The 25,624-nt window shown below is 44.9% G+C and overlaps 1 protein-coding gene and 1 long non-coding RNA gene across 2 annotated transcripts in view; both read left to right on the top strand.

Annotated features, from left to right (window-relative positions):
- Window positions 1–25,624, top strand: part of mtr (5-methyltetrahydrofolate-homocysteine methyltransferase) — an 84,914-nt gene that overhangs the window by 1,821 nt on the left and 57,469 nt on the right. The window contains exons 2-14 of the mRNA XM_030098405.1: window positions 7,346–7,557; window positions 7,634–7,723; window positions 13,661–13,730; window positions 13,849–13,941; window positions 17,095–17,201; window positions 17,302–17,361; window positions 17,469–17,563; window positions 17,638–17,738; window positions 17,911–17,972; window positions 23,816–23,883; window positions 24,137–24,216; window positions 25,018–25,130; window positions 25,233–25,373. Of these exons, the coding sequence (XP_029954265.1) occupies window positions 7,346–7,557; window positions 7,634–7,723; window positions 13,661–13,730; window positions 13,849–13,941; window positions 17,095–17,201; window positions 17,302–17,361; window positions 17,469–17,563; window positions 17,638–17,738; window positions 17,911–17,972; window positions 23,816–23,883; window positions 24,137–24,216; window positions 25,018–25,130; window positions 25,233–25,373 (1,292 nt within the window). The remainder of the gene's footprint in view (window positions 1–7,345; window positions 7,558–7,633; window positions 7,724–13,660; window positions 13,731–13,848; window positions 13,942–17,094; window positions 17,202–17,301; window positions 17,362–17,468; window positions 17,564–17,637; window positions 17,739–17,910; window positions 17,973–23,815; window positions 23,884–24,136; window positions 24,217–25,017; window positions 25,131–25,232; window positions 25,374–25,624) is intronic.
- On the top strand, window positions 8,110–8,815 carry LOC115393420 (uncharacterized). The gene is made up of 3 exons (XR_003931949.1): window positions 8,110–8,299; window positions 8,403–8,555; window positions 8,671–8,815. It is a non-coding gene; the product is annotated as an uncharacterized LOC115393420 (long non-coding RNA).

The raw sequence follows: 25,624 nt of genomic DNA, 5'->3' as shown, positions 1-25,624 counted from the left end.
AATATTATAGAAAAATGTGAGAGACATGAGAAGACAAACACACAGGAGTGTCATTTAGGACAGTGTGTGGTGTTTGGACTGGTTGGAGCAGTGCTGGCTGTAGAGTCTGATAGCAGCAGGGAGGAAGGACCTGCTGAGGAGGCAACGCTCCTTCTCACTCCTGGGGGGACGCAGCCTGTCCCTCACACCGCTGTCCAGAGCCCTCAGGGTGTCCTGCATGGGGACATCCTGCTCAAATGCATGTGGGTTGGTGGTGTTTCCGCGGTATTTGACTTTTGCAAAGCACATTTTACAAATGGCGTGGCTCTTATCTGTCCCTCCGTCCTGGTTGTAAAAGCCAAAGTGCGTCCAGATTCCGGCTTTATAAATATTCCTCGGAGTGTCTCCCACTTCCTCCGCCACGGGAGACTGTTGTGTGATCCAATTACCGCGAGACGGTAGTGTAAAGAAACCACCGGGAGAGCTCTCGCGAGATGCTGTTCTTCCTCTGGCGGACTGGAGGCTCTGCAAAGCTCTTGGTGTGGTGTGCTGCCAACTAGTGGCCAGGAGTAAGAGTGCAGCACACAAAAAGACGCCGCAATGGATATTTGCGGGTAAATACATAATTAAAAATCGATATGGACGTATTTTGAATCGATGCGAGAATCCCGTGACGTCATATCGTGATATATCACCGAATCGATTTTTTTAAACACCCCTAGTGAGTTTCTACAAATACAAACATGGTGCAGTCGTGCTGTGTCATTAACTGCCACAGTCATTCTCACGATCGCTCCAGTAAAAAAAAGAACGAAGGGATGACGTCTGTCTCATTCCCAACCTGGAAGCAGCGGCGGACCTCGGATATGTGAGCTAACAGAGACGCTGAATGGCCTGGAGTTCTCAAACTGATCATTAAAAGTTCCCACTGAATGATAAGACATAAGACATAAGAGTCACGTGACGTGATAGAGGACAAATTTCTTTACAAAAGTTGTTCACAACTTTGTCAAAAGTCTAACGGTGTGGATTTTATTAGCGTTCAAAGTTCGAAGTCTGAAATCCTGCCTTGCTCCGGCCCTCATCCGTTATAATGGGGGAAAAAGGAAAAAAGTCGCCTTTTTTCAGCACCTCGAACAAGTGGCGACTGCGGCTAAACCGTGACTCCTATCAACAAACCGAGCACACGTAAATCCTCAGCAGGTTCTTTCGAACAAGATGATGTAACATCTTGTTGCATTTTTTGTGCTCTCAGTTATAATGGAGCCGGATGGGGAAAAATCTTGCGCTTCTCACAAGCTGAGGCCTCTGGGGTCCAAACTAAAAGTCTGACTGCTCTGAAAGCCTCACCAACTGAAAGACAACTAATTTTCCTATCAAACGTGATATTTTTTGTTCAGTTATTCCAAACAGCAAAGGAACAAGGACTTGTTTCCCCAAAAAAGACTTTTATTTTCTCCTCTCTCCACTCTAACTCACATTACCATATATGGGCATGCATTGCAGTTACACAGCTGACAGCAGCTGTCAATCAAACTCTGACACTGATTGCCTTCATTCAGTGACTCTCAAAAGCAGATGGGAGAAGCTAACAACTCCATGTTAGTGGATGGAACATGCTAACAACTCCATGTTAGTGGATGACTGATGCCACCAGCTTCATGTTAATGGATGGAACATGCTAAGAACTCCATGTTAGTGGATGGGAGATGCTAACTACTCCATGTTAGTGGATGGGAGATGCTAGCTACTCCATGTTAGTGGATGGGAGATGCTAACTACTCCATGTTAGTGGATGGGAGATGCTAACAACTCCATGTTAGTGGATGGGAGATGCTAACTACTCCATGTTAGTGGATGGGACATGCTAACAACTCCATCTTAGTGGATGACAGATGCTAACAGCTCCATGTTAGTGGATGGGAGATGCTAACTACTCCATGTTAGTAGATGGGAGATGCTAACTACTTCATGTTAGTAGATGGGAGATGCTAACTACTCCATGTTAGTAGATGGGAGATGCTAACGACTCCATGTTAGTTGATGGGAGATGCTAACGACTCCATGTTAGTGGATGGGAGATGCTAACAACTCCATGTTAGTGGATGGGAGATGCTAACTACTCCATGTTAGTGGATGACAGATGCTAAGAGCTATATGTTAGTGGATGGGAGATGCTAACAACTTCATGTTAGTAGATGGGAGATGCTAATAGCTACTTCTTAGTGGAAGGGACATGCTAACAAGTTCACTGTTACAGATGCTCACAGCTACATGTTAGTGGATGGGACATGCTAACAACTCCATGTTAGTGAATGACAGATGCTAACAGCTACATGTTAGTGGATGGGACATGCTAAAAACTCCATGGTAGTGGATGGCAGATGCTAAATGCTCCATATTACTGAATGGGACATGCTAACAACTCCATGTTAGTGGATGGGAGAAGCTAACAGCTACATGTTAGTGGATGGGACATGCTAACAACTCCATGTTAGTGGAAGACAGATGCTAACAACTACATGTTAGTGGATGGGACATGCTAACAACTCCATGTTAGTGGATGGGACATGCTAACAACTCCATGTTAGTGGATGGGAGATGCTGACAGCTCCATGTTAGTGGATGAAAGGTGCTAGCAGCTACATGTTAGTGGGTGGAGGTCTCAGTCGCGGGCCAGCGGGGAGGCTCGGTCCCGACCAATGCCGCTTGCGGCTTTAATTTTTTTTAACTTATTCTTTATTCAATATCTACAAATCATGTTCCAAGCTGTAAAATAAACAATATAACAGATGCAGTGTAGTTACTTAGTGTGAGCTCAGTGTCTCCCTCCTCTTGCCTTAGCAAGCTGTGATTAAAGAGATGCAGTGTGGGTTTTAAGAAAGATATACTGACATCTCTCTCACCAGACAAGGCATCAGTGAAGTCATGCAATGGCTTTCTGGCTTTGCTTACAGACTCTAAAACATCAGTGTCCTGCCATGTAGGCACTAAGTGCCGTGTTTTCTTGTCTGCGCCCAAGATTTGTCCAACTGCCTTTTCCTGCTCCGGTATGCGCTTGATCATTTGCTGACGTGACCCCCGTCTTGTTGGGGATTCTGAGATGAGTTGATGTTGAGAGAGGCCAAGTTCCGCCTGCACTGCTGCAATGTCTCTCTGCTTCTTCCAACTGAAGGAGAAGGCGCTCACAACTTTTTTGCACCCTCCAACTGCACGTTTGATGCGATCACATCCTTACAAGCATTTCTTGGAAACAACAAACAAGCATTTATATACGTATTACAAGAATTAACCAAATGTGTCCCACTACATTAGTATAAATAACCAGCAAGAAAAAAAGAAAAAATGTTGCGTGCAATAGCACAAAAAACAGTAATTAAAAACATGTCCATGTTCGGTCGATACAATATCATTCCGATATCGATTTAAGTAATACTCGATTTAAGCCTCAGAAAAACTGTTAAGAATCATGCACATAATGTACTACCTGTAAAACTAGAAATTTATCCAGAAAGCTCCTCCAGTATAAAGTTTTAGAAATTAAAGCTACAATAAATTAAATTTTACCTTTTATTTCAGAAATATGAAATCACTGTCACTTTTTCAATATAAATAGTTTTAACTCTACACTTAAATACAGTAATGTTATTATAGATTCAATCAAAGGCACTTCAACGAGGAAGAAAAATAAAAGTGCTCAGAATTGCTGCAATAAACAGAAAAGAGAGTGAGCAACAACAACAAACATAAATTATACTGGGACAGGGAATTGAACTGACTGCCATACACTCACCTTTTCAATAGTAATAGCTTTAAAGGTGCATTAAGGAGTTTTACAACCTTAAAAATACTTATTTTCCACCATAAATATGTGACACATTTTTAATGATGTGTACAATGTGCCCTGACATATTCATTACCAGTACCTCTAACAGCGCTAAATTGTCACTTGAAAGTCACAGTGCCGGTCCGGCTCCAGAGTTTTTTGGGGAGAATTTGAAAGGAATGACGTAATGCACGCTCCGGCTGGATAGGTTTCGTTTTGTCCGCCATTACTCCGCCAGATGCTTAGTGAGCAACAACTGAGCAGGATCTTCCAGGAAGTCAGAACAGACTGGCTTCTAGCACTGCCACAGCTCCACACAGACTCCACCAGGGAGAAGAAACTTACATTTTACTCGAGCACTGCTAAAAGAGCGAGGAAGGAGTTACAGTGTTTCCTCTAGGTTGAGAATTTACTTGTGGTGGTGGGCCAGGCGGTGTAGGAGGACGTTGCAGTGTTTGATAAGTGCATTCATAATAATCTTGTCAAACTGGTTTATGAACCATGTGTTATTTATTCTAGATACAACTTAAGCCTGCTTTAACATAAACAGAACCCAAAAGAAAAATGAAACGAAATAAAAAAAAATGAAGGAAAAATAGCCATTTAAAGCTACTTGCAAAGCCAGTTGCAAAGCTGACAGTTTTTGTCAGAGCAGTGTATTTTACTTGGTTTAGTAAAAAAGATCTCCAATGCCTTTCGGTACGGAAAGGATCGGGGGTCAGGTCCATTTATGCTGATGAGCATGCATGCAGCCTGTTCCTCAGTTCAGTTTTGATCTAAAAGAGAAAAAAAAACTTGCATAACCAGAATGCAAAAGAGCACAAGAAAATTAACTGAAATTATTCACATTGTGCTCTTATGCATTATGGTTTAAATCACTTACTAGAGCGGGGCGATATGGCCTCAAATCGATATCACGATAATATTGAGCAGTTCACCTCGATAACTATAAATGGACGATAATTATCTACTTGGGGGGGCATTTAATCACAGCTTGTTATTGTACTGGATTAAATTCATGACAGTTTACTGTGGGCTCAGGTGGTGCAAACATTATTTTATTTCTCGTTATATGGGGTCAATTTTCTTGAAATGCTATTACATTTATCAAGATTAGGGTACAAAACATATCTATGTATCTAACTTTCACAGCAACAGACGTCCAAATCCGACAGAACTCTGCTGTTAATGTAAATGTTTTCTCTGTGGGCTTTAGGGAAAATCCGATGACTGGAGGACCATGGGAAATTATTAATGTTCCGTGGTTCCAGATGTTTCCAGTGTGATGTGGTGTTATGAGCAGCTGAGAATTGAACACAGCTGGACGTCTACCTGTCCCTGAATTACAAATGAGCCCAACTTATGTGTTTATAACCTCCTCCTCAGTTTCCTGTCCACACAGCATCGCTTCAGGAAATATTTACATCCACGTAACATAACAAGGACTCAAAACGATGTAGTTCACCCGCCAGGCCTTCAGATGGCGCTGTCACTCTGACACAGAAACTCCAAAATGAAGAAGAAGACACGGAGCAGGACTGGGAGCTGCATATGCAGCGTGATATAAACAGACATAACACCAGAACATACAGCCTGTTCAATAAAACGGTATGAGGAGCTTCTGCAGGAAAAATCAGCCAATCAGCTGATTATAAGTTTTACTGTCCGGGACGGTCGACCAGCATTAATCTGCAGCCCTGCAGGCTGTTAGCCGGTAGCAGCTAAGCTAGCATGTCTCCATGCTATGTGTCCAGAGATCATGTCTGCTGGTTGGGATGTTCAGAGGGTCAAACGGCGTCAGTCTGCTCTGCTGACAGCTTCTTCCAGAGCGGATTGTCTTGGGCTTCTTCTGCTGGTTACTGTGATTTTAAACAGGAGTTGGTGGAGTCGCGTAGTGCAGCGTCTTAAAGGGACATGAACACAGCCCACCTACACAGCCAAAGTGGACTTTTTTTTTTTTTAAATACCAAATTTACAGGTAACTAGTTGCCACGGCCCCAATTCAAGTCGTCACTGACTTCGCCGGACCCAAGCCAAGTCGGCCCCCGATCACCTCGGCCCCGACCGCTCCGAGGGGCCGTGGCAAGTAAACCAGCTGGCGGAATACGTAGGCGCGCATGAGCGTGTTGGTGCGTGCGCGCCTGACACCCAGTGTGAGAGACAGACCGCGCGTTTTGTTTTTTTTTTGTTTGTTTTTGTTTTTTTTAATTCATCTTCTTTGGCGGGTGTCAATCTACTTGGGCAGGCTACCCAAGTAAAGTTTATGTAGGGGAAACTCTGCCCCTCTTCCGTGCACAGCAGCCACAGGGACGAGTTTTTCACTAAGCTGCATTACGCCCAAGGCCTGCAGGGGGCGCTGTTTCGCATAAAACGTGCAAACTCCTTAATGCACCTTTAACTTTTAAACTACAACAGTTTTTCTTAAAGATTTAAACAAAGGTGCTTCAACCAGGACGAAAAATTAAAGTGCTCAGAATTACTAAGGTTAAGTACAGAATTAAGGTTGTAGTGATTATGGTGACACTGCAGTGAAGCCCTGTACTGTTTTTTGGTAAAAAAAAAAAAAAAAAAATCTTCCGCAGCAGCAACAGAGCCGCAACACGTCTTTAACTTTGTACTCGAGCCAGACCTTTAGTTGTTTTTGTTGCCAAAATCATGTCAAATATTTTCTTTTCTTTTTTTCTGTTCTGTTCCTGTAAAATGCTGCCATATTGCAATTCATTTGTAGCTCCTGCATCAAGTAGGTGAGCAGCTTCAGGTATTTGTTTGAGCTTAGCAGTGTGGTGTTAAAGCTAGGGTAGACGATGTTGTCCAAAAGCACTTCTTGTCATACTGAGTGAAATGCTCCTCGCCCCCTGGGAGAAGTCAATACATTATGTGTACGGAGAAAGGTGCGGAAAAATTCTGACAACAGTAGCGGCCAAACCACAGTAAAAACTCCGACCAATCGTAAGGCGCGGACCGCTCTTCAGGAACCAATCAGATGTCCTGTTCTGCTGTCTGAACAGCCCCGTGTGTGTGTGTGTGTGTGTGTGTGTGTGTGTGTGTGTGTGTGTGTGTGTGTGTGTGTGTGTGTGTGTGTGAGCGCGGCTCACAAGACGCCTCTCGGTAATGACGTCGTGCAACAAAATATCATAGTACTGTGTGCAAAGCGCTGGTCAGTTGAGGTTCATGTGCTCTGAGAAACATGAACCCTGGACATCTCCTTGAATTTAAAAAACCCGCCCGGACGCCCCGGACAGGACGTAAAACGTGGACATGTCAGGGTAAAAGAGGACGTATGGCCACCCTAGGCTTGGAGTGGGGTCCCGTTGAAAACATTAGTTGAGATGCGCGGTCACGTTTGTGGGGGTGTGGCGTTGGGCCAAGCACTGATTGGAGTAGGAGGAGCTTAGGGGGGAGGGCTTGAGGTGTGCCACTTTCAAATCTTGCAGGCTCTTCAACATCGTCTACCCTAGTTTTAATGCACAGTCAGCTTGTTTACCTGAATTAAATGTCAGGAAATTTGAAATGTTTCCCCACTTCTGTGACCTGGTCCAGGATGCTGCTCCACACTTGAATCAGAGCTGCGGGACCTTCTGCAGCAGAGGATCATGGTCCTGGATGGTGGAATGGGAACCATGATTCAGCAGTACAAGCTGGAAGAAGAGCATTTCAGAGGGGACGAGTTTAAAGACCACCGCCACCCACTGAAGGGCAACAACGACCTCCTCAGTATCACGCAGCCAGACATCATCTATAAGATTCATAAGGTAGCTCATCCAGACAGCACGTTATGCTGTTTGTCATTGGACTCACTTTTCCTCATGTTCATATGTGTGTGTTCAGGAGTACCTGCAGGCCGGCGCTGACATTATCGAGACCAACACCTTCAGCAGCACCTCTGTGGCCCAGGCAGACTATGGACTGGAGCACATGGTAGGTTCTCTGCAGTCTTCACAAAGTTGTGCGTTCTGTATTTCAAACCGACTTTTATCTGCCCACTGGAGATACATGGGATATTTAAATAAGTTGGAGTATACTGGTGCTGCTAGTGGAGCTAACTGGTTTCTGGGCTGAATCGGGGCCGGCCCCCAACTTTGAACCAGTTTTTGTGTTCGCACCAACCGCGGCCCCGGCCTCGGCTCCCAAAAACCAGGGGTTTCAAGGCACCACTTCTCTGCTGGGCCAGATCAGCCCCAGATCAGGGCCTCCGCCACGGATCGACGACGTCAGGCCCTGGGGGGCCTGGTTACGTCTCCTCCAGCAAAACACACAGTCGGCAATTTTTTTTTTTTTTTTTTTTTTAATCGGAAAGCAGCGGTGGAGCATCATTTAATTTAGTTTTATTTAGCCAAGAAATGGATTTTAAGAATAAGCGGTGGTCTGAGGAGGAGACCGGGGCTTCCTGGTGCTGTGGTCTGCAGCAGAAGTTCAGGAGAACTTGGTGGAGCAGCACAGACCCAGTTTGGATCCAACGGGAGTGAAGCAGCTGCTGCATGACTCCGTATCCTGGTAAGTTTCTTTCATAAAGCACCGAGCTGTGAGCCTGCTGAGAACATGAAGCTAGAAATGATCCAAACTGTGAGCAATAATTTGTGTTGATTGTGTTTTATAGAGTTGTTGGATCGCAGTTGACCGGAGCGTCGCTGCAGCTCATCAGCCCCATAAGCTCACTGGTTCACCAGCAGTTCACCGGTCCTCCTGCAGCCGACCGGTACCGTCCTGCAGGACGTCTGGATCGGCGTCCTCCCAGACCAGACCAGACCCAGTAAGATTTGTTTACAGGACCAACTCATGACCGCACAGTACAGCATTTATTTGTTTGTTTATGAATGTAGAGAACATTTATTGAAAGCTGTTCTTGTTTCTGTGCTTTTATTCAGCAAAACGAAGCGCGGTTCTGACGGCGGTCCGGTGGAGCATTCGGACCTGCAGCAGCTGGAGCGGCCAGCAGGGGGAGCTAAACAACATGAACAGACTGGACTGCTTCCCTTCGTATAAATATAATTTATCTTTGGTGTTTTTCCGGTGTGGTGTGAATAAAAGCAGCTGAAATAACAGATGCATGTTTTGAGTCATATTTGTGTTACCATTGCACCATGCAGGTAAAAATAACTTACAGCTGCACAGTAATCTGATTACATGATCTGTCTACATGCGCTACTTACAGAAAAGTAATTCAGTTTTTGGGAGAAGTTTATGAGAAATGTAGAAATTTAATCACATCATGACAGCAGGGCGTATAAGAACAAAAACACCGTGGTGATTTCCTCACTTCAGTGTATTTATTTAAATGATGTTTACAACAATGACAACATCCCTCTGTTCTGTAAACAGATCGCAGAACCTTCAGTCACCAAGAATATTAAAATCCTCCGTCAGATCACAGAAGTATTGAAATAAGTCCACCACTCGGAAGTTTAGCACAAACTGCTGCTGCTGGAATGTGTCCAGCGGCAGCGTGACGGAGGAACCAGGAGGAACCAGGCAGCAGGAGATCTGCAGCTCAGTCCTGAAGATCATCTAGAAAGAGAAACACAGACATTATCATATATTTATTGAATTTTTTTTAACCACGACATGATTGATGCTATCGTACTGGTTAGCTGCTAAGCTAACGGTAACAGGTTCACTAGCTGTCGCTGGTGAGACGAGGGTGGGTGTGGCTAACAGCTGGATGATGCTTTGATAGTTCGCCATGAAAAATAGAGAGCCTGAAACACTTTCTGGGAGTCCTCTCTTGTTGTTGTGGTTAGCGTGTGAGCAGCTGCGTCCACAGTGACGTTCTGCAATGACGCAGTGACGTAGCTCCACTTCCACCTCCGTGGCTCCCGAGGGGTGGAAAAGCAAAGCCGGTTTTCAAGTGGCCCGGGATTTGAACCCTTGTGGCCAAGGCCCCGATTCGGCCAGGGAGCCAGTTTGGTCGAAAAGGGGTATAAGACATGCTAAAGAAGGAACTACAGAACTACAAAAAAATCAAAAATGTAAAAAAAAAAAAAAAAAAACTAAAATCTGTATGAAAGCTTTTATGGGGGCAAAACAGGTAAATTAAGAAAAGAACAATCAGGTGGGGAATAGAATGGAATGTGTTGAGCTTCATGATCAGGGCAGCTCCACCTGTGGATGAATCAAGAGCCAGCCTGCCCACTGTGTTCAGTGCCAGCCTCATTCAAACACATCTTGACAGGATGCACGAGCAGTCTGACTCAGGCCAGGTACACTTGGTGGCAGAACTAGTTTTTGAGGTGTCTAGCAGCAGAGCTCAATGCAAAGAGAGTTGCCATTAACACCGTGCCTCTCCATACCCAAGAAAAGTTCCAACAGACTGTTTGTTTTCCCCCCTCTTGGACAAACAGTACCAACACTTTCCTTCCTGAGCCCAGACAACTACATGGAGCCTTTCAGTCAAAGTCCTGTCAGCACACTTGCCTCATAGACTGTCCCTTGGGAAAAGACTTTGTTATGCTGACCTTAGTGATTGAAGCGGAAAGAGGTTGGAAGGCTAGTTGAAGTAGGCTGCAGAGGTTTTGTCTTCAAATCCACCACAAAACTCATGACAGACTTTAGGATTAATGGGAAGGCTCCACAGTAAAGTCATCAAAATGCTGGCCAGTACAAAAACGAAAAGAGGAACCAACCCAGGTCTGATCAGCCCATGGTGGGCCTTCCTCCTCAGGGGATGCAATGTGATGAAAGACCCAAACACCCAATGAAGTTGACTTCCACAGCTGAAGATGTGTCGAGGCTTGGCCTCCATCTGCAGTCATGGTTGAAATTCATTCTCTGAGAAGAAATGTGCTGAAACTTGAGGGATTGTAAAAATGAAGTTCTGATTACAAATCTGTAGTGCCGCATATCACATAAGTCATTCCAAGACACTTTTACAGAGGCCCAAACACGTATGGGACTGATATCAACAAATTGGTTATCATTTCTTGTTAAATGGGAAAAAGCTCAGAGGTCATCTGATGCATATCAGACCCAATTCTTTCAATGATTAATTACATTTGATAATTATTAATTAGTATCAATAGCCGAACTTTCCAAGTTGATTCCCACCACATAGCAAGGTTCAAAACTATGTCAACAAGAAAATGGAATGACACAGAGCTTAATTCACAGTGCATTTTCAGTGGAGACAGAGACAGAAGGAGGACCACGTTTGAGTCACACAAATAGTATTTCACCTTCCTCAAACATTGGACAGTTCAATAAAACAAATTAAACTTTGTTACTCTTCTAAATTGTTAGCTCTGTCACCATTCCAAACCCCACCAAGGCACCACTGAGGGGGGAGAGCTTCTTTAGAGAGGCTCTGTCTCAAAGCCTTATCAAACAAGACTTGTACAAACAAGACTTGGCTGGTCAGAGACTTGGAATCGTGCAGTGACAGTGATGCTTTTCTGTATGTATTGACCTTCTGTTGACTGTCGACAAACATCTGCTGATTGATTCAGCTGACAAGTCGGTTCCATCCTGCTGAGAGCCATCTGACCTCTGAAACAGATAAATATCGATGTTCATGGCAAAAGTGTCTGTAGTTTGAGTAAATCAAATCTCTCAGATTTCAGAAAGAGGTCTTTTCTGAACAAATATTCCTGTATGGGATTACCTAACCCTTCAGATCATTTTTCTTGAAAACAGTGGCGGCTGGGGGGGGGGGGGCTGAGGTGATAGAGTCAGCTGTGGCACTTTGGGGAGGTATGAACTCAGGAAACCTCTCTTGGACATCATGGGATTTGTCAGTGTAGCAGGTCACAAGCAACAGCCGACACTGAGTGGAAATGTCCATTGTTTCATCATTCTGGATGGACACAAAGTCTGCGCTCTTGATTTCTCCAATGATGTACTCTTTCAAAACTGACAGCATGCAGTCAAGGAATTCATTCTGTACAGTCTTGGATGTTCTCTTAAACACAGTGGCAGTGTGCATCTGCTCATGATGCTTCCAGTGATGCCACAATGTCCACCAATCTACAAACACCAGGATTATCTGAACGTCCACTTTCATCATGGCCAGGCAGAGCAAGTTCAAATTCAACACACAACTTGACATAGTCCATTAATTTAGATAGGATGTGCCTGTTCTTGTCAACCTCCTTCATCAAGCTGACATGAAATGTTTATTTTTCCAAACATGCCAAGTCACTGCGTTTTCCATGTGGATCCTGGTTTGTTCATGTTTCTGTGCCTTTTCTGAAAAGTGCTTTAAATCAGTCATACCTGTCTTAGTCCATGCTGGGTCAGATCCTGATGTTTGAAAAAGGAGGCAGGGACAGCAGAATAAAGCATTAGTCTCACTACATGCAGTCAGCCAAGCCTTATTGCTAAACCAGGTTCTAGAAAAAGATTGAGTGTACTGTCGCCCTCTGACTTTGGACTGCTGATTAATTTTGATGTCTGGCTGATCAGGTCCTCGCTCTTTGACCTGCAGCTTCTCCTGATATGTTCTCCTCTCAAAAGGATTTGACTTCAGTGACTTCATAGAATTATTTAATTTCTGCCTCCATTTTGCATCTCTAATTTATCGTCTCCAACTCACGTGCCTTCATCTATCAACTGCATGTCAGCACCTCCCATGGTGGAAGGTGCTGACAACTTCATTCATAATCATTCCCTATATATTCTATTATTATGTTCATAGAACAATAAACATTCCACTCCATGGTATTTGTAATTTAATAATTCATTTTTTATATTTTTTTGTATGTGTTATTCAAGATAATGAGGTGAGTGAGAAGTGGTGGGGCGGCGCCCTGGCGCCCTCTACTGGCTAGCCGCCCCTGCTTGAAAATGAACAGAGTTCTGATGTACAAGGCGGACTTCTGTCAGATCTATTGGTCTTATGCTTGGATTTGTCCAATACAATATTTGATCCCAAAAAAATAAACTGGGTTGCAGAGCCTATGACAGGTGTGGATAAACAAGTCACTTTACCACGTAGAGAACTGTGCTGTTCTGAGTGTGATGCATAAATAGTTGGGTTTCTTTAGGGTATATCAAGGAGGCCAGGTTTCAAGGAGCTGGTTGAATAAATGCTGAGTCTCACCCTAAGCTGTGAGTAGATCTAAGTACTACTAAGTAGTTATAAACACTCATTAATGATCACAATGCTTTATAACTCACTATACAGCATAGGATTAGGGTCAGTGTTAGGGTTAGGTCCTGGCATTGTGATCATCTATGAATGTTTATAACTATAGCTGCAGGTGTTATAATGGCATTATAATGCTTTATGAATGTACTTATAATGTGTTATACAGGGGGGCTTCAAATAAAGTGTTACCCCAATTATTTATTATTATGAGTGCTAGTATATTATCGTACATGAGCGTGGCGTCTGTTATATTTTATATGATTGTGGCGTCTAGTATATTATTGTCTCGGACCACAGTGTCTAGTTTATTTTCTGTGAACGCAGCGTCTATTATATTGTCTGTGAACGTGGTGTCTGGTATATTTTCTGTGAGCGCGGCGTCGAGTATATCGTCTATGAGCGTAGCAGCTTGGTACAGCTGCCAAAGAAATAGACATGATATACTATAACCGGAGTTTTCAACGTATGGAAGAGTGAGCACTCCCTGAGGGAGCACAATGCCTGCCCCGTCCTCATGTCCACTTCCTATCTCTAGTCTCGAGCCTTTTTTTGTTTGTTTTTGGTTTGTGGGGAAAAAAAGAAATGTAGCTCCTCCAGCGGGCTGTTGCACATATGAGTCAATTTTATTCCTTTGATTTAAAGATTTCTTCTCGTAGCTTGATTGATTTGTAAAACATCAGTTCCAGTTTTTGTTTACTTTTCAGGGTCTCTTTGGACCACCTTTTTTGGCAGCTCATTATTTTTGCCTTGACATGTGTGTTTCGTGTTGTCTGCAGGCTTATCGTCTCAACAGAGCATCAGCAGAGCTCGCCAGAAGAGCAGCCAATGACGTGACCAGACAGACAGGTATTCAGATATTTCAACAACTAGACACATTCAATGGAAACATACAGTCCTGCACTCTTGGAATTTTTTCCCATCTATAATTGTTTTTTTGTTTGTTTGTTTTTGTTTTTTTTATCAGGCTGCAAGCGCTATGTGGCTGGAGCTGTGGGTCCCACCAATAAAACCTTGTCGGTTTCACCAAGTGTGGAGAAACCGGACTTCAGAAACATCAGTAAGACTACTCACGGGTTTGCTCAATAGAGAAATTACTTAGATGTTTTGACAAGTTCTATGTATAAACTCAGCTGAAATTTTCTTCTCAGTAGAGCAGTCACCAAAGGTTTTGTTTAGGACTACATTAGTTTAATTTTAATTTTATTTTATTTTTATAAACAGAGACTATATGTACAATTTCGAAACAGACAGTGTCAAAGCCTCTGTCATTCATCAGATTGATGCGTTTAAAATACTTTAAAATATGGAAAATCTTCAATTGAAGGGCACACAGCTTTTAACTTGACTCTGTTGGATCACTGTAGGAATCGCAGTTAGTTTCAGTTTAGCTGTGATCAGATATAGGGACTGGAGGCATGTGACTTGGACTCAAGTCTCTGTTTTGATAAACTTGTAGCTGAACTTGGAAAAAAAGAAATGACAACTTGAGACTCGACTTGACAAACAATGACTTGAGTGTTGTTGATTTAATTTTTTCAGATTAATAGAAATATAAAGTTAATTTAAGATATTTCCGATATGAGCGCAGCTTTAGAATGGTCTTATGATTGGATCAATACTCTGTCAGTCATGCACTTTCTGCCTAATACGAGTTTCATAGCCAATTAGAGAGGGGCTTTTGGTCCCACAGCAAAGCAGAGGACCGGGAGGAGGGTTAGCGATGCAGGAAAAGTGACAGGATGCTAAATGTCCCAGCTTTGCGTGGGAGTTAATTTCTCAATGTGGCTCCAGAGTCCAGTTCTGCTGTCTCATGGTAGAGAGGCTCCAGAGTCCAGACCTGTGACCTGAACGCACGTCACTGCAGACAGCTACCTAGATTTCATCATGAAATCCTTTTTACGCCAGTCCAATTATACATATCATCATGTATTGAACATATCCTCATTGTCCATTAGGGCTGAACGATATATCGTTATCATATCGATATCGCGATATGAACATTCAGGACATTAGTTTCTCAAAATCAACGATATCAAGATTTCCCCTGCTTGCCCTGTGTGTAAGCTTGTCCATGCACAGGTAAGGCCAGCCAATCACAAACCTCGTTTACTGGTTGACAGCTGATGGCAGAGGGCGGCTGCAGAATCTGCACAAACCAGTTTGGTGGTCGTGGCAGTGAGTTCTCATGAATAAAACTGCATTTTTTTACATCCTTTTGTATTATGATGTTTTTATTTTTCTGAAAAATGCTTAACTTTCACTGAATCCATTGTAATATATCGTATCGATATCGAGATATCTGGCATGGATATCCAGATATGAAATTTTGCCCATATCGTTCAGCCCTATTGTCCATATCATCAAGCAAACCCAACAATGATTGAGATTCTCAGGATTTCAAGCAACATGATCTTTTTTTGCATGCAGTGAAAATTGAAACAAGGGCTGAAAAAGTGAACTTCACAAAGATCAAGTACCTAGAGATATGGAGATATGAAAACTGAGTAACCCCAGGAAATAAAATTTTACAGTTCGTTAAATATTGTTTGAGAGGAATTAAATGAAGCATTGGTTCAAAAATGAAGTAGTTGCAAGCTAAAACACCACTTAGACCCCTTTCTCACTGGTCAAAAAACACAGACTAAATTTAAACCGACTAATAACCGGCTCCTCATGGCAGTGGGAAACGGTTTAAGCAGTATTTTGACCCGGGTCAACTGACCCTGCAAGCAACCCGGGCTTTAAACGGCTCGCCTCCGATGAACTTCAGTGGGAAAGCCAGACTCGGGTTGACGTAATTTCCGTGATGACGTTGCTGTAACGTGGCTATTTGTTTCTGAACACAGCGTGAGATATCAAGATGACCCAGCACTGGCAAGAGAGCGAGATCAGAGAGCTTCTCTTGAGCCGTGGGAAAGAGGAGATTTGTCGACTCCTCCCCATTGTCTACTTCGCTGCTCTCAGTTGATGATGATGTCATCAACATGGGACATCATCAGCATGGCAAAACTCAACCACGCAGCTCACCTGCAGGCGATCAGACCTGGGTCAGCAGGCATTGGGAAAGGAGGCAGTTCTGATTGTTAGCGGGCGCTATTCGGACCCGCTAGTTGTAGTGGGAAAGGGGTGTGATGGTGCTTAAAATGAGACCATGACATGGATATGTTTTTAGAACTTAACAAAGTGAGTAGATATGATATAAAATAGAAAAATTGATTAAATATTTGTTGAAACAAGGCATGACAATATAGCATTTGACCTATGACTTCACCTATGACTTGACTTTTGACAGAAAAAATTATTTTGGACTTAATTACTTCACATTTGAGGCTTAGTCCCATTTCTGACTGTGATGGTGCGTCCTCTTCGTTGTGTTTATAGGTTAAAAATTAAAGGGTTGTCTTAAAGGTATAACGGACGATTTTCTCAAAAAAGTCGAAGCCAAACGTCTGTTACTCGCTTTTTGAAAAACGCGCATGCGCCAGACCGTCCTACCTGCTCTGCTGCTCCTACGAGCTGCTTGACGGTGTTACGGAAGCTTTTCTCCAGCGTGATGGACATGTCGGAGGACCAATAGTTGAGACTCGCATCACGTCATTCATTGGCTAAAACATCATCCATTATACCTTTAAGGGCATCTGTGTCATGTGTTTCAGAAATATCAGGTTTGGCCACAGCTCCTACAGCAGGCTTGGGTCTTTAGCTGGGCTGAACATTTTCTGCTTCATACACACCTACGAACAATTTAATTGTCTATTTAGTTGGATTACCCAGAAAAAGCTCACGTATTCACTGAGAGAAAATACCACTACACATGGAAACACTTTCCATTGTGTCTACAGTTTTCAAAGAAACACAATATTTCTTGTGATGAATTAAAAATGATTTTATTGCCACATCAAAGAGTGCATAAATCCAAATAGAGCTGTTCTTGACCCAAACACATTATAAGCATACTATACTTAAAAAAAACTTGAGTAAATTTCAGTTCTAAAGACAAATCAAAAGCATGTTTAGCCAGTTGACACCTGCTGTACTCCTGATGAAACTTGCAGTCACAGTGCTTCACATGACTCTTGAGTGCAGCCTCTACCTGACTGGCTGATTCATATCCTCAGAGGGAGAGAGCTCGCACTCCTCCCTAAACAGAACTGAAACATATAATAAATGTTGCAGCAGTAACACATTATGAAGTTGTGTGTTTTCACAGCATTCGATGAGCTGGTTGAAGCGTACTCTGAGCAGGTTCGAGGTTTATTAGATGGAGGAGCAGACATTCTTCTGGTGGAAACCATCTTTGACACTGCCAATGCCAAGGTAGTTTGAATTAATGACCAGTTATCTCCAGTTTGTTGAAAGCTGTGGTTGTGGTAATACAGTGCTCAGTTTTAAAATTAACCCATCATTCTGTCAACAGGCTGCCTTGTTTGCCATTGACCTTTTGTTTGGAAAGAGCTATGACAGAAAACCTATTTTTGTGAGTCTCTGCTGCTTTATTATATCTTGAATAATACTGGAGCTGTGAAATCAGGTGTACGAGTTTGAACGTGTTTTGTTGATGTTTCTTTTGTGCTCTTGATCCAGGTTTCAGGAACCATTGTTGACCGGAGTGGACGAACTCTGTCCGGTCAGACTGGAGAAGCCTTTGTAGTGAGTGTGGCCCATGCTAAGCCACTGTGGTGAGTGACACTCTTTACAGCTGACAGAGGAGTCCACAGTGAGATTGTGACACCCACACCACTCTGTGTTGCAGTATTGGTCTCAACTGTGCCCTAGGAGCCACAGAAATGAGGCCATTCATCGAGGCCATTGGCAAAAGCACCGCAGCTTTCATAATTTGTTATCCTAATGCAGGTAACCGAGTCATAGCTACATGCAGACTCTCATCACTATGGAAGTATTGTGTGATTTTCTAGTTGGTTGTTCTGTGTAAGCAGTAAATTGTGACCTGTGATGTAGTTCCTGTTCCATAATCTGTGGGAACATCCAAGGAGATGAAATTAACTGTGGCTGTGCCTTCTGTTAGGTCTTCCCAACACATTCGGAGGGTATGACGAAACACCACAACTGACGGCCTCCCATTTAAAGGTTCTGATCCTTTTTTTCTTTTTCTATTTTTTTTTTTACTCAAAAGTCCCACAGACATGGATCGTCAGTATGACAATTTTAAGTAAAGAAATGCTAGGCCTGGCCCACCACAAGTTTGTATGTCTAAAAAAAAACAGGTACACACATGTGGAAGCTCACTTACAGGCCACAAACATCACATGCACCCATTTTTACTTCATGAATGTGGAACAGCAGGTGTCTGTTTCAGACGTTGCAAAATACTGTGAAGATTGTATTGTAATAGATTAATGTACATTCATTCATTCATTTTCTGCCGCTTTTTCCCTTTCGGGGTCGCGGGTGGCTGGAGCCAATCCCAGCTGCTGTGGGCGAAGGCGGGGTACACCCTGGACAGTTTGCCAGTCTGTTGCAGGGCTGACATATATAGACAAACAACCATTCACTCACACATTCATACCTAGGGGCAATTTAGGGTGATCAATTAACCTACCATGCATGTTTTTGGACCGTGGGAGGAAGCCGGAGTACCCGGAGGGAACCCACGCACACACGGGGAGAACATGCAAACTCCACACAGAAAGGCCCCGAGCCCCGGCCGGTATTTGAACCCAGGACCTTCTTGCTGTGAGGCAAGAGCGCTAACCACTGCGCCACCGTGCGGCCCGATTAATGTACAATGTGAAATAAATCAGGTATAAATCAACACAGATGTCATTCCAGACGCTGTTATGGTGTTGAAACATATCTTCCTCAAGATTTTCATTTGCACATTTATTTGGTGTGATGCTCAGATATGTTTGATTAGTACCTCCACCGACATGTAATCAAGAGGATGGAATGGTATTGGTAGGCATTTCCCAAATCTGTTTCCACGACAGGGAGGATAGTTGGAAGAGGGGTTGTGAATGGCCGTATAATGGCGCAGATATATGACATCATTATGCAATGGTAAACGCGAGGCTCTGCGGCTGATGCGGTCCTTCACTCCCTGGTAGTCGTGGTCCTTCACTCCCTGGTAGTCGTGGTCCTTCACTCCCTGGTAGTCGTGGTCCTTCACTCCCTGGTAGTCGTGGTCCTTCGCTCCCTGGTAGTCGTGGTCCTTCGCTCTCCGGTAGTCGTGGTCCTTCACTCCCTGGTAGTCGTGGTCCTTCACTCCCTGGTAGTCGTGGTCCTTCACTCCCTGGTAGTCGTGGTCCTTCACTCTCCGGTAGTCGTGGTCCTTCACTCCCTGGTAGTCGTGGTCCTTCAGTCCCTGGTAGTCGTGGTCCTTCAGTCCCTGGTAGTCGTGGTCCTTCACTCTCTCTCCGGTAGTCATGATCCTTCACTCTCTCTCCGGTAGTCGTGGTCCTTCACTCTCTTGCTGGTCGTCGTGGTCCTTCAATCTTGATGGTAGTCCTGGTGCTTCAGTCTTGACGGTAGTCATGGTCCTTCACTCTATTGCTGGTAGTCGTGATCCTTCACTCTCTCTCCGGTAGTCGTGGTCCTTCACTCTCTAGTAGTCGTGGTCCTTCACTCTCTCTCCGGTAGTCGTGGTCCCTCACTCTCTGGTAGTTGTGATCCTTCATTCTCTCTCCGGTAGTCGTGGTCCTTCACTCTCCGGTAGTCGTGGTCCCTCACTCTCTCTCCGGTAGTCATGATCCTTCACTCTCTCTCCGGTAGTCGTGGTTCTTCACTCTCTGGTAGTCGTGGTCCTTCACTCTCTCTACGGTAGTCGTGGTCCCTCACTCTCTGGTAGTCGTGATCCTTCATTCTCTCTCCGGTAGTCGTGGTCCCTCACTCTCTGTCCGGTAGTCATGATCCTTCACTCTCTCGCCGGTAGTCATGGTCCTTCACTCCCTGGTAGTCGTGGTCCTTCACTCTCTGGTAGACGTGGCCCTTCACTCTCTGGTAGTCGTGATCCTTCATTCTCTCTCCGGTAGTCGTGGTCCTTCACTCTCTGGTAGACGTGGCCCTTCACTCTCTGGTAGTCGTGATCCTTCATTCTCTCTCTGGTAGTCGTGGTCCCTCACTCTCTGGTAGTCGTGGTCCTTCACTCTCTGGTAGTCGTGGTCCTTCACTCCCTGGTAGTCGTGGTCCTTCACTCTATTGCTGGTAGTCGTGGTCCTTCGCTCTCTCTCCGGTAGTCGTGGTCCTTCACTCTCTAGTAGTCGTGGTCCTTCACTCTCTCTCCGGTAGTCGTGGTCCCTCACTCTCTGGTAGTTGTGATCCTTCACTCTCTCTCCGGTAGTCGTGGTCCTTCACTCTCTAGTAGTCGTGGTCCTTCACTCTCTCTCCGGTAGTCATGGTCCCTCACTCTCTGGTAGTTGTGATCCTTCACTCTCTCTCCGGTAGTCGTGGTCCTTCACTCTCTAGTAGTCGTGGTCCTTCACTCTCTCTCCGGTAGTCGTGGTCCCTCACTCTCTGGTAGTTGTGATCCTTCATTCTCTCTCCGGTAGTCGTGGTCCCTCACTCTCTCTCCGGTAGTCATGATCCTTCACTCTCTCTCCGGTAGTCGTGGTTCTTCACTCTCTGGTAGTCGTGGTCCTTCACTCTCTCTACGGTAGTCGTGGTCCCTCACTCTCTGGTAGTCGTGATCCTTCATTCTCTCTCTGGTAGTCGTGGTCCCTCACTCTCTGTCCGGTAGTCATGATCCTTCACTCTCTCGCCGGTAGTCATGGTCCTTCACTCCCTGGTAGTCGTGGTCCTTCACTCTCTGGTAGACGTGGCCCTTCACTCTCTGGTAGTCGTGATCCTTCATTCTCTCTCCGGTAGTCGTGGTCCTTCACTCTCTGGTAGACGTGGCCCTTCACTCTCTGGTAGTCGTGATCCTTCATTCTCTCTCCGGTAGTCGTGGTCCTTCACTCTCTGGTAGACGTGGCCCTTCACTCTCTGGTAGTCGTGATCCTTCATTCTCTCTCCGGTAGTCGTGGTCCCTCACTCTCTGGTAGTCGTGGCCCTTCACTCTCTGGTAGTCGTGATCCTTCATTCTCTCTCCGGTAGTCATGGTCCTTCACTCCCTGGTAGTCGTGGTCCTTCACTCTCTGGTAGACGTGGCCCTTCACTCTCTGGTAGTCGTGATCCTTCATTCTCTCTCCGGTAGTCGTGGTCCTTCACTCTCTGGTAGACGTGGCCCTTCACTCTCTGGTAGTCGTGATCCTTCATTCTCTCTCCGGTAGTCATGGTCCTTCACTCCCTGGTAGTCGTGGTCCTTCACTCTCTGGTAGACGTGGCCCTTCACTCTCTGGTAGTCGTGATCCTTCATTCTCTCTCCGGTAGTCGTGGTCCCTCACTCTCTGGTAGTCGTGGTCCTTCACTCTCTGGTAGTCGTGGTCCTTCACTCCCTGGTAGTCGTGGTCCTTCACTCTATTGCTGGTAGTCGTGGTCCTTCACTCTCCGGTAGTCGTGGTCCTTCACTCTCCGGTAGTCGTGATGCTTCACTCTCTCTCCGGTAGTCGCGGTCCTTCACTATCTCTCCGGTAGTCGTGATGCTTCACTCTCTCTCCGGTAGTCGCGGTCCTTCACTCTCTCTCCGGTAGTCTTGATGCTTCACTCTCTCTCTGGTAGTCGCGGTCCTTCACTCTCTTGTAGTCATGGTCCTTCACTCTCTTGTAGTCGTGGTCCTTCACTCTCTTTCCGGTAGTCGCGGTCCTTCACTCTCTTGTAGTCATGGTCCTTCACTCTCTTGTAGTCGTGGTCCTTCACTCTCTCTCCGGTAGTCGTGATGCTTCACTCTCTCTCCGGTAGTCGCGGTCCTTCACTCTCTCTCCGGTAGTCGTGATGCTTCACTCTCTCTCCGGTAGTCGCGGTCCTTCACTCTCTCTCCGGTAGTCTTGATGCTTCACTCTCTCTCTGGTAGTCGCGGTCCTTCACTCTCTGGTAGACGTGGCCCTTCACTCTCTGGTAGTCGTGATCCTTCATTCTCTCTCCGGTAGTCGTGGTCCCTCACTCTCTGGTAGTCGTGGTCCTTCACTCTCTGTTAGTCGTGGTCCTTCACTCCCTGGTAGTCGTGGTCCTTCACTCTATTGCTGGTAGTCGTGGTCCTTCACTCTCCGGTAGTCATGGTCCTTCGCTCTCTCTCCGGTAGTCGTGGTCCTTCACTCTCTAGTAGTCGTGGTCCTTCACTCTCTCTCCGGTAGTCGTGGTCCCTCACTCTCTGGTAGTTGTGATCCTTCACTCTCTCTCCGGTAGTCGTGGTCCTTCACTCTCTAGTAGTCGTGGTCCTTCACTCTCTCTCCGGTAGTCGTGGTCCCTCACTCTCTGGTAGTTGTGATCCTTCATTCTCTCTCCGGTAGTCGTGGTCCTTCACTCTCCGGTAGTCGTGGTCCCTCACTCTCTCTCCGGTAGTCATGATCCTTCACTCTCTCTCCGGTAGTCGTGGTTCTTCACTCTCTGGTAGTCGTGGTCCTTCACTCTCTCTACGGTAGTCGTGGTCCCTCACTCTCTGGTAGTCGTGATCCTTCATTCTCTCTCCGGTAGTCGTGGTCCCTCACTCTCTGTCCGGTAGTCATGATCCTTCACTCTCTCGCCGGTAGTCATGGTCCTTCACTCCCTGGTAGTCGTGGTCCTTCACTCTCTGGTAGACGTGGCCCTTCACTCTCTGGTAGTCGTGATCCTTCATTCTCTCTCCGGTAGTCGTGGTCCTTCACTCTCTGGTAGACGTGGCCCTTCACTCTCTGGTAGTCGTGATCCTTCATTCTCTCTCCGGTAGTCGTGGTCCCTCACTCTCTGGTAGTCGTGGTCCTTCACTCTCTGGTAGTCGTGGTCCTTCACTCCCTGGTAGTCGTGGTCCTTCACTCTATTGCTGGTAGTCGTGGTCCTTCACTCTCCGGTAGGCATGGTCCTTCACTCTCTCTCCGGTAGTCGTGGTCCTTCACTCTCTTGTAGTCATGGTCCTTCACTCTCTTGTAGTCGTGGTCCTTCACTCTCTCTCCGGTAGTCGTGATGCTTCACTCTCTCTCCGGTAGTCGCGGTCCTTCACTCTCTCTCCGGTAGTCGTGATGCTTCACTCACTCTCTGGTAGTCGTGGTCCTTCACTCTCTGGTAGACGTGGCCCTTCACTCTCTGGTAGTCGTGATCCTTCATTCTCTCTCCGGTAGTCGTGGTCCCTCACTCTCTGGTAGTCGTGGTCCTTCACTCCCTGGTAGTCGTGGTCCTTCACTCTCTTGCTGGTAGTCATGGTCCTTCACTCTCCGGTAGTCATGGTCCTTCACTCTCTCTCCGGTAGTCGTGGTCCTTCACTCTCTTGTAGTCGTGGTCCTTCACTCTCTCTCCGGTAGTCTTGATGCTTCACTCTCTCTCTGGTAGTCGTGGTCCTTCACTCTCTTGTAGTCATGGTCCTTCACTCTCTTGTAGTCGTGGTCCTTCACTCTCTTGTAGTCGTGGTCCTTCACTCTCTTTCCGGTAGTCGTGATGCTTCACTCTCTCTCCGGTAGTCGTGATGCTTCAGTCTCTCTCCGGTAGTCGTGATGCTTCACTCTCTCTCCAGATGTCAGTGCTCAGCCCTTCAAGCAAAGCCATGAGCCTCCTTTCTGTGTGACACAGCTTGGAAAATTTTCTTTCCTGAAACAGCACCGTCTAATCACCTCCTCTCTTCGTAAGGAGAAGAGTGTCTACACATTATCAAAAGACAAGTGCTGTGCCAACATTAACCATATTGACTAAATTTTAAACTATAACACAAGGTTATCGTTTTTGGAAAAATGTTGAAAAATGACTTTTTTGCCCATATCACACTCTCTTAACTGCAATACATTTTCTTGTCCCTTTCAAGCATTTGTGTTAGTAGTATTGTGAACACTGTACATGATTGTCTATGACATGTCTACTGTTTATGTTCAAAGGGACTCTGAGCAAGTTGAAGTAAAAAGATTTCTGATGTGCAGGAGTTTGCTGTGGACGGGCTTGTAAATATTGTGGGAGGCTGCTGTGGGACCACACCATCACACATCAGGTCATGATCACATCTCTATATGACAATGAAATAGCCATTGCTGTTATGTTTGTTTACACACACACACACACACACACACACATATATATATATATATATATATATATATATATATATATATATATATATATATATATATATATATATATATATATATTACTGTTGTTGATTTGTATTTATTGTTCCAGTTTGTTTTACATTGAGTCTTTCAAGGTCATCAAATGAATAAAACCTGCTTCTTCCTTGGCCACAGAAACATTTCAGAGGCAGTGAGACGGTGTCCGCCAAGAGTCCCTGCTGCTGATGTTTATCAGGACTTCCTGCTGCTCTCAGGTATACCAGCTGCTGTCAACCCTGCAACATCTTATTAAATTAAATTATCTGTTTGAATTATCATCTATCTCCCGTCAGATGAATTTCAACGATGCCAGTCAGATTAACTTGCCCCATAAACACTGCATGAGAGAATACCCTTTCATTGTCTGTCCTCTTAGTATGCAGATCTCTGTGTAGATAAGCATCCTCTTTTAGCAAGACCTCCAATGCTATGAAAGAGAGAAGACATTCCGGAAGTAGTGAAATGTTACTTCACAAGCAGTCGTAAAGAGGGGGTATACATGCAGAGAATTCCACAAACTGTCTTCAATACTTTTTGCATTTCATGCACATTCTTGTCTGACAGTTTGTGTTGATGAAACCACTTTAACTCTGAGGTATTTCATAATTCTTCTGAATAATGTGGGTCTTTGCTTTTGACTCCACAGAGTGACGCAGTAGACAAAGCAGTGATTAGTAACAGTCTGAGGTAAATTCTGAAAGCAGTTTTGGGAGCAGTTTCTCCTAATACTATAACTTAGTCTGGAGTTATAGTCCAGAAATACAACTTTTAGGTCATGCTTGATGTCAACCTGAAGTTTTATTCATTGACACTCTGTAATCTAAGAGGCTGGTGACCTTTCTGCAGGTTGTCACTGTCGTACACAGTAAAATTGTGTACTTTAGTGATGACAAAGTGGCGGTTCAGTGGATCAAGTGTGCTTCAGCAACAAAACTGAAAGATCATCCTGCTGTTCAAGCTTGTGTGAATATAACTTATAAAAAGTCAGGGAACTGAGATGTTTGTGTCATTTTAAGGTTTAGAGCCATTCAGGATTGGCCCATACACCAATTTTGTAAATATTGGTGAGCGCTGTAACGTGGCCGGGTCACGCAAGTTTGCCAAGCTGATCATGGCAGGAAAGTATGAGGTAACAATTCATATTTTCATCGTCCTCTCTGTTCACTATCACAAATTGTATTGAGATATTAAATTAAACAGAAAGTGTCTTCAAGTCTTTCCTTCTGTGCAGGAGGCTCTGAGCATTGCTAAGGCCCAAGTAGAAATGGGAGCTCAGGTTCTGGATGTCAACATGGATGAGGGGATGCTTGAAGGACCATCAGCCATGGCCCGCTTCTGTAACTTCATTGCTTCTGAGCCGGACATTGCTCGGGTAGGACATCCAACAGCCATGAAAACAGAAATGTACACTTTGAAGTAGTTTTGATGGGCTTGTGGGCTTTTCAGAGTTTCTTGTTATTGTTATGCATCTCTTTCAGCATGAAGCAGTAATGCAGTGGTTGAAAATTCTTATCTGTATTTTAAAAAAAAAAAATTGATTTACTGATACAGAGAGGGTCAGAGGCTCAGGATGCATTGCTTGTGCTTCTTTCCCGCTAACAGCAACGAGCGCGCAGTATCACG

The sequence above is a fragment of the Salarias fasciatus genome, chromosome 8, assembly GCF_902148845.1.
Source record: "Salarias fasciatus chromosome 8, fSalaFa1.1, whole genome shotgun sequence".
NCBI lineage: Eukaryota > Metazoa > Chordata > Actinopteri > Blenniiformes > Blenniidae > Salarias > Salarias fasciatus.
This window is presented reverse-complemented; position numbering and strand designations above follow the sequence as displayed.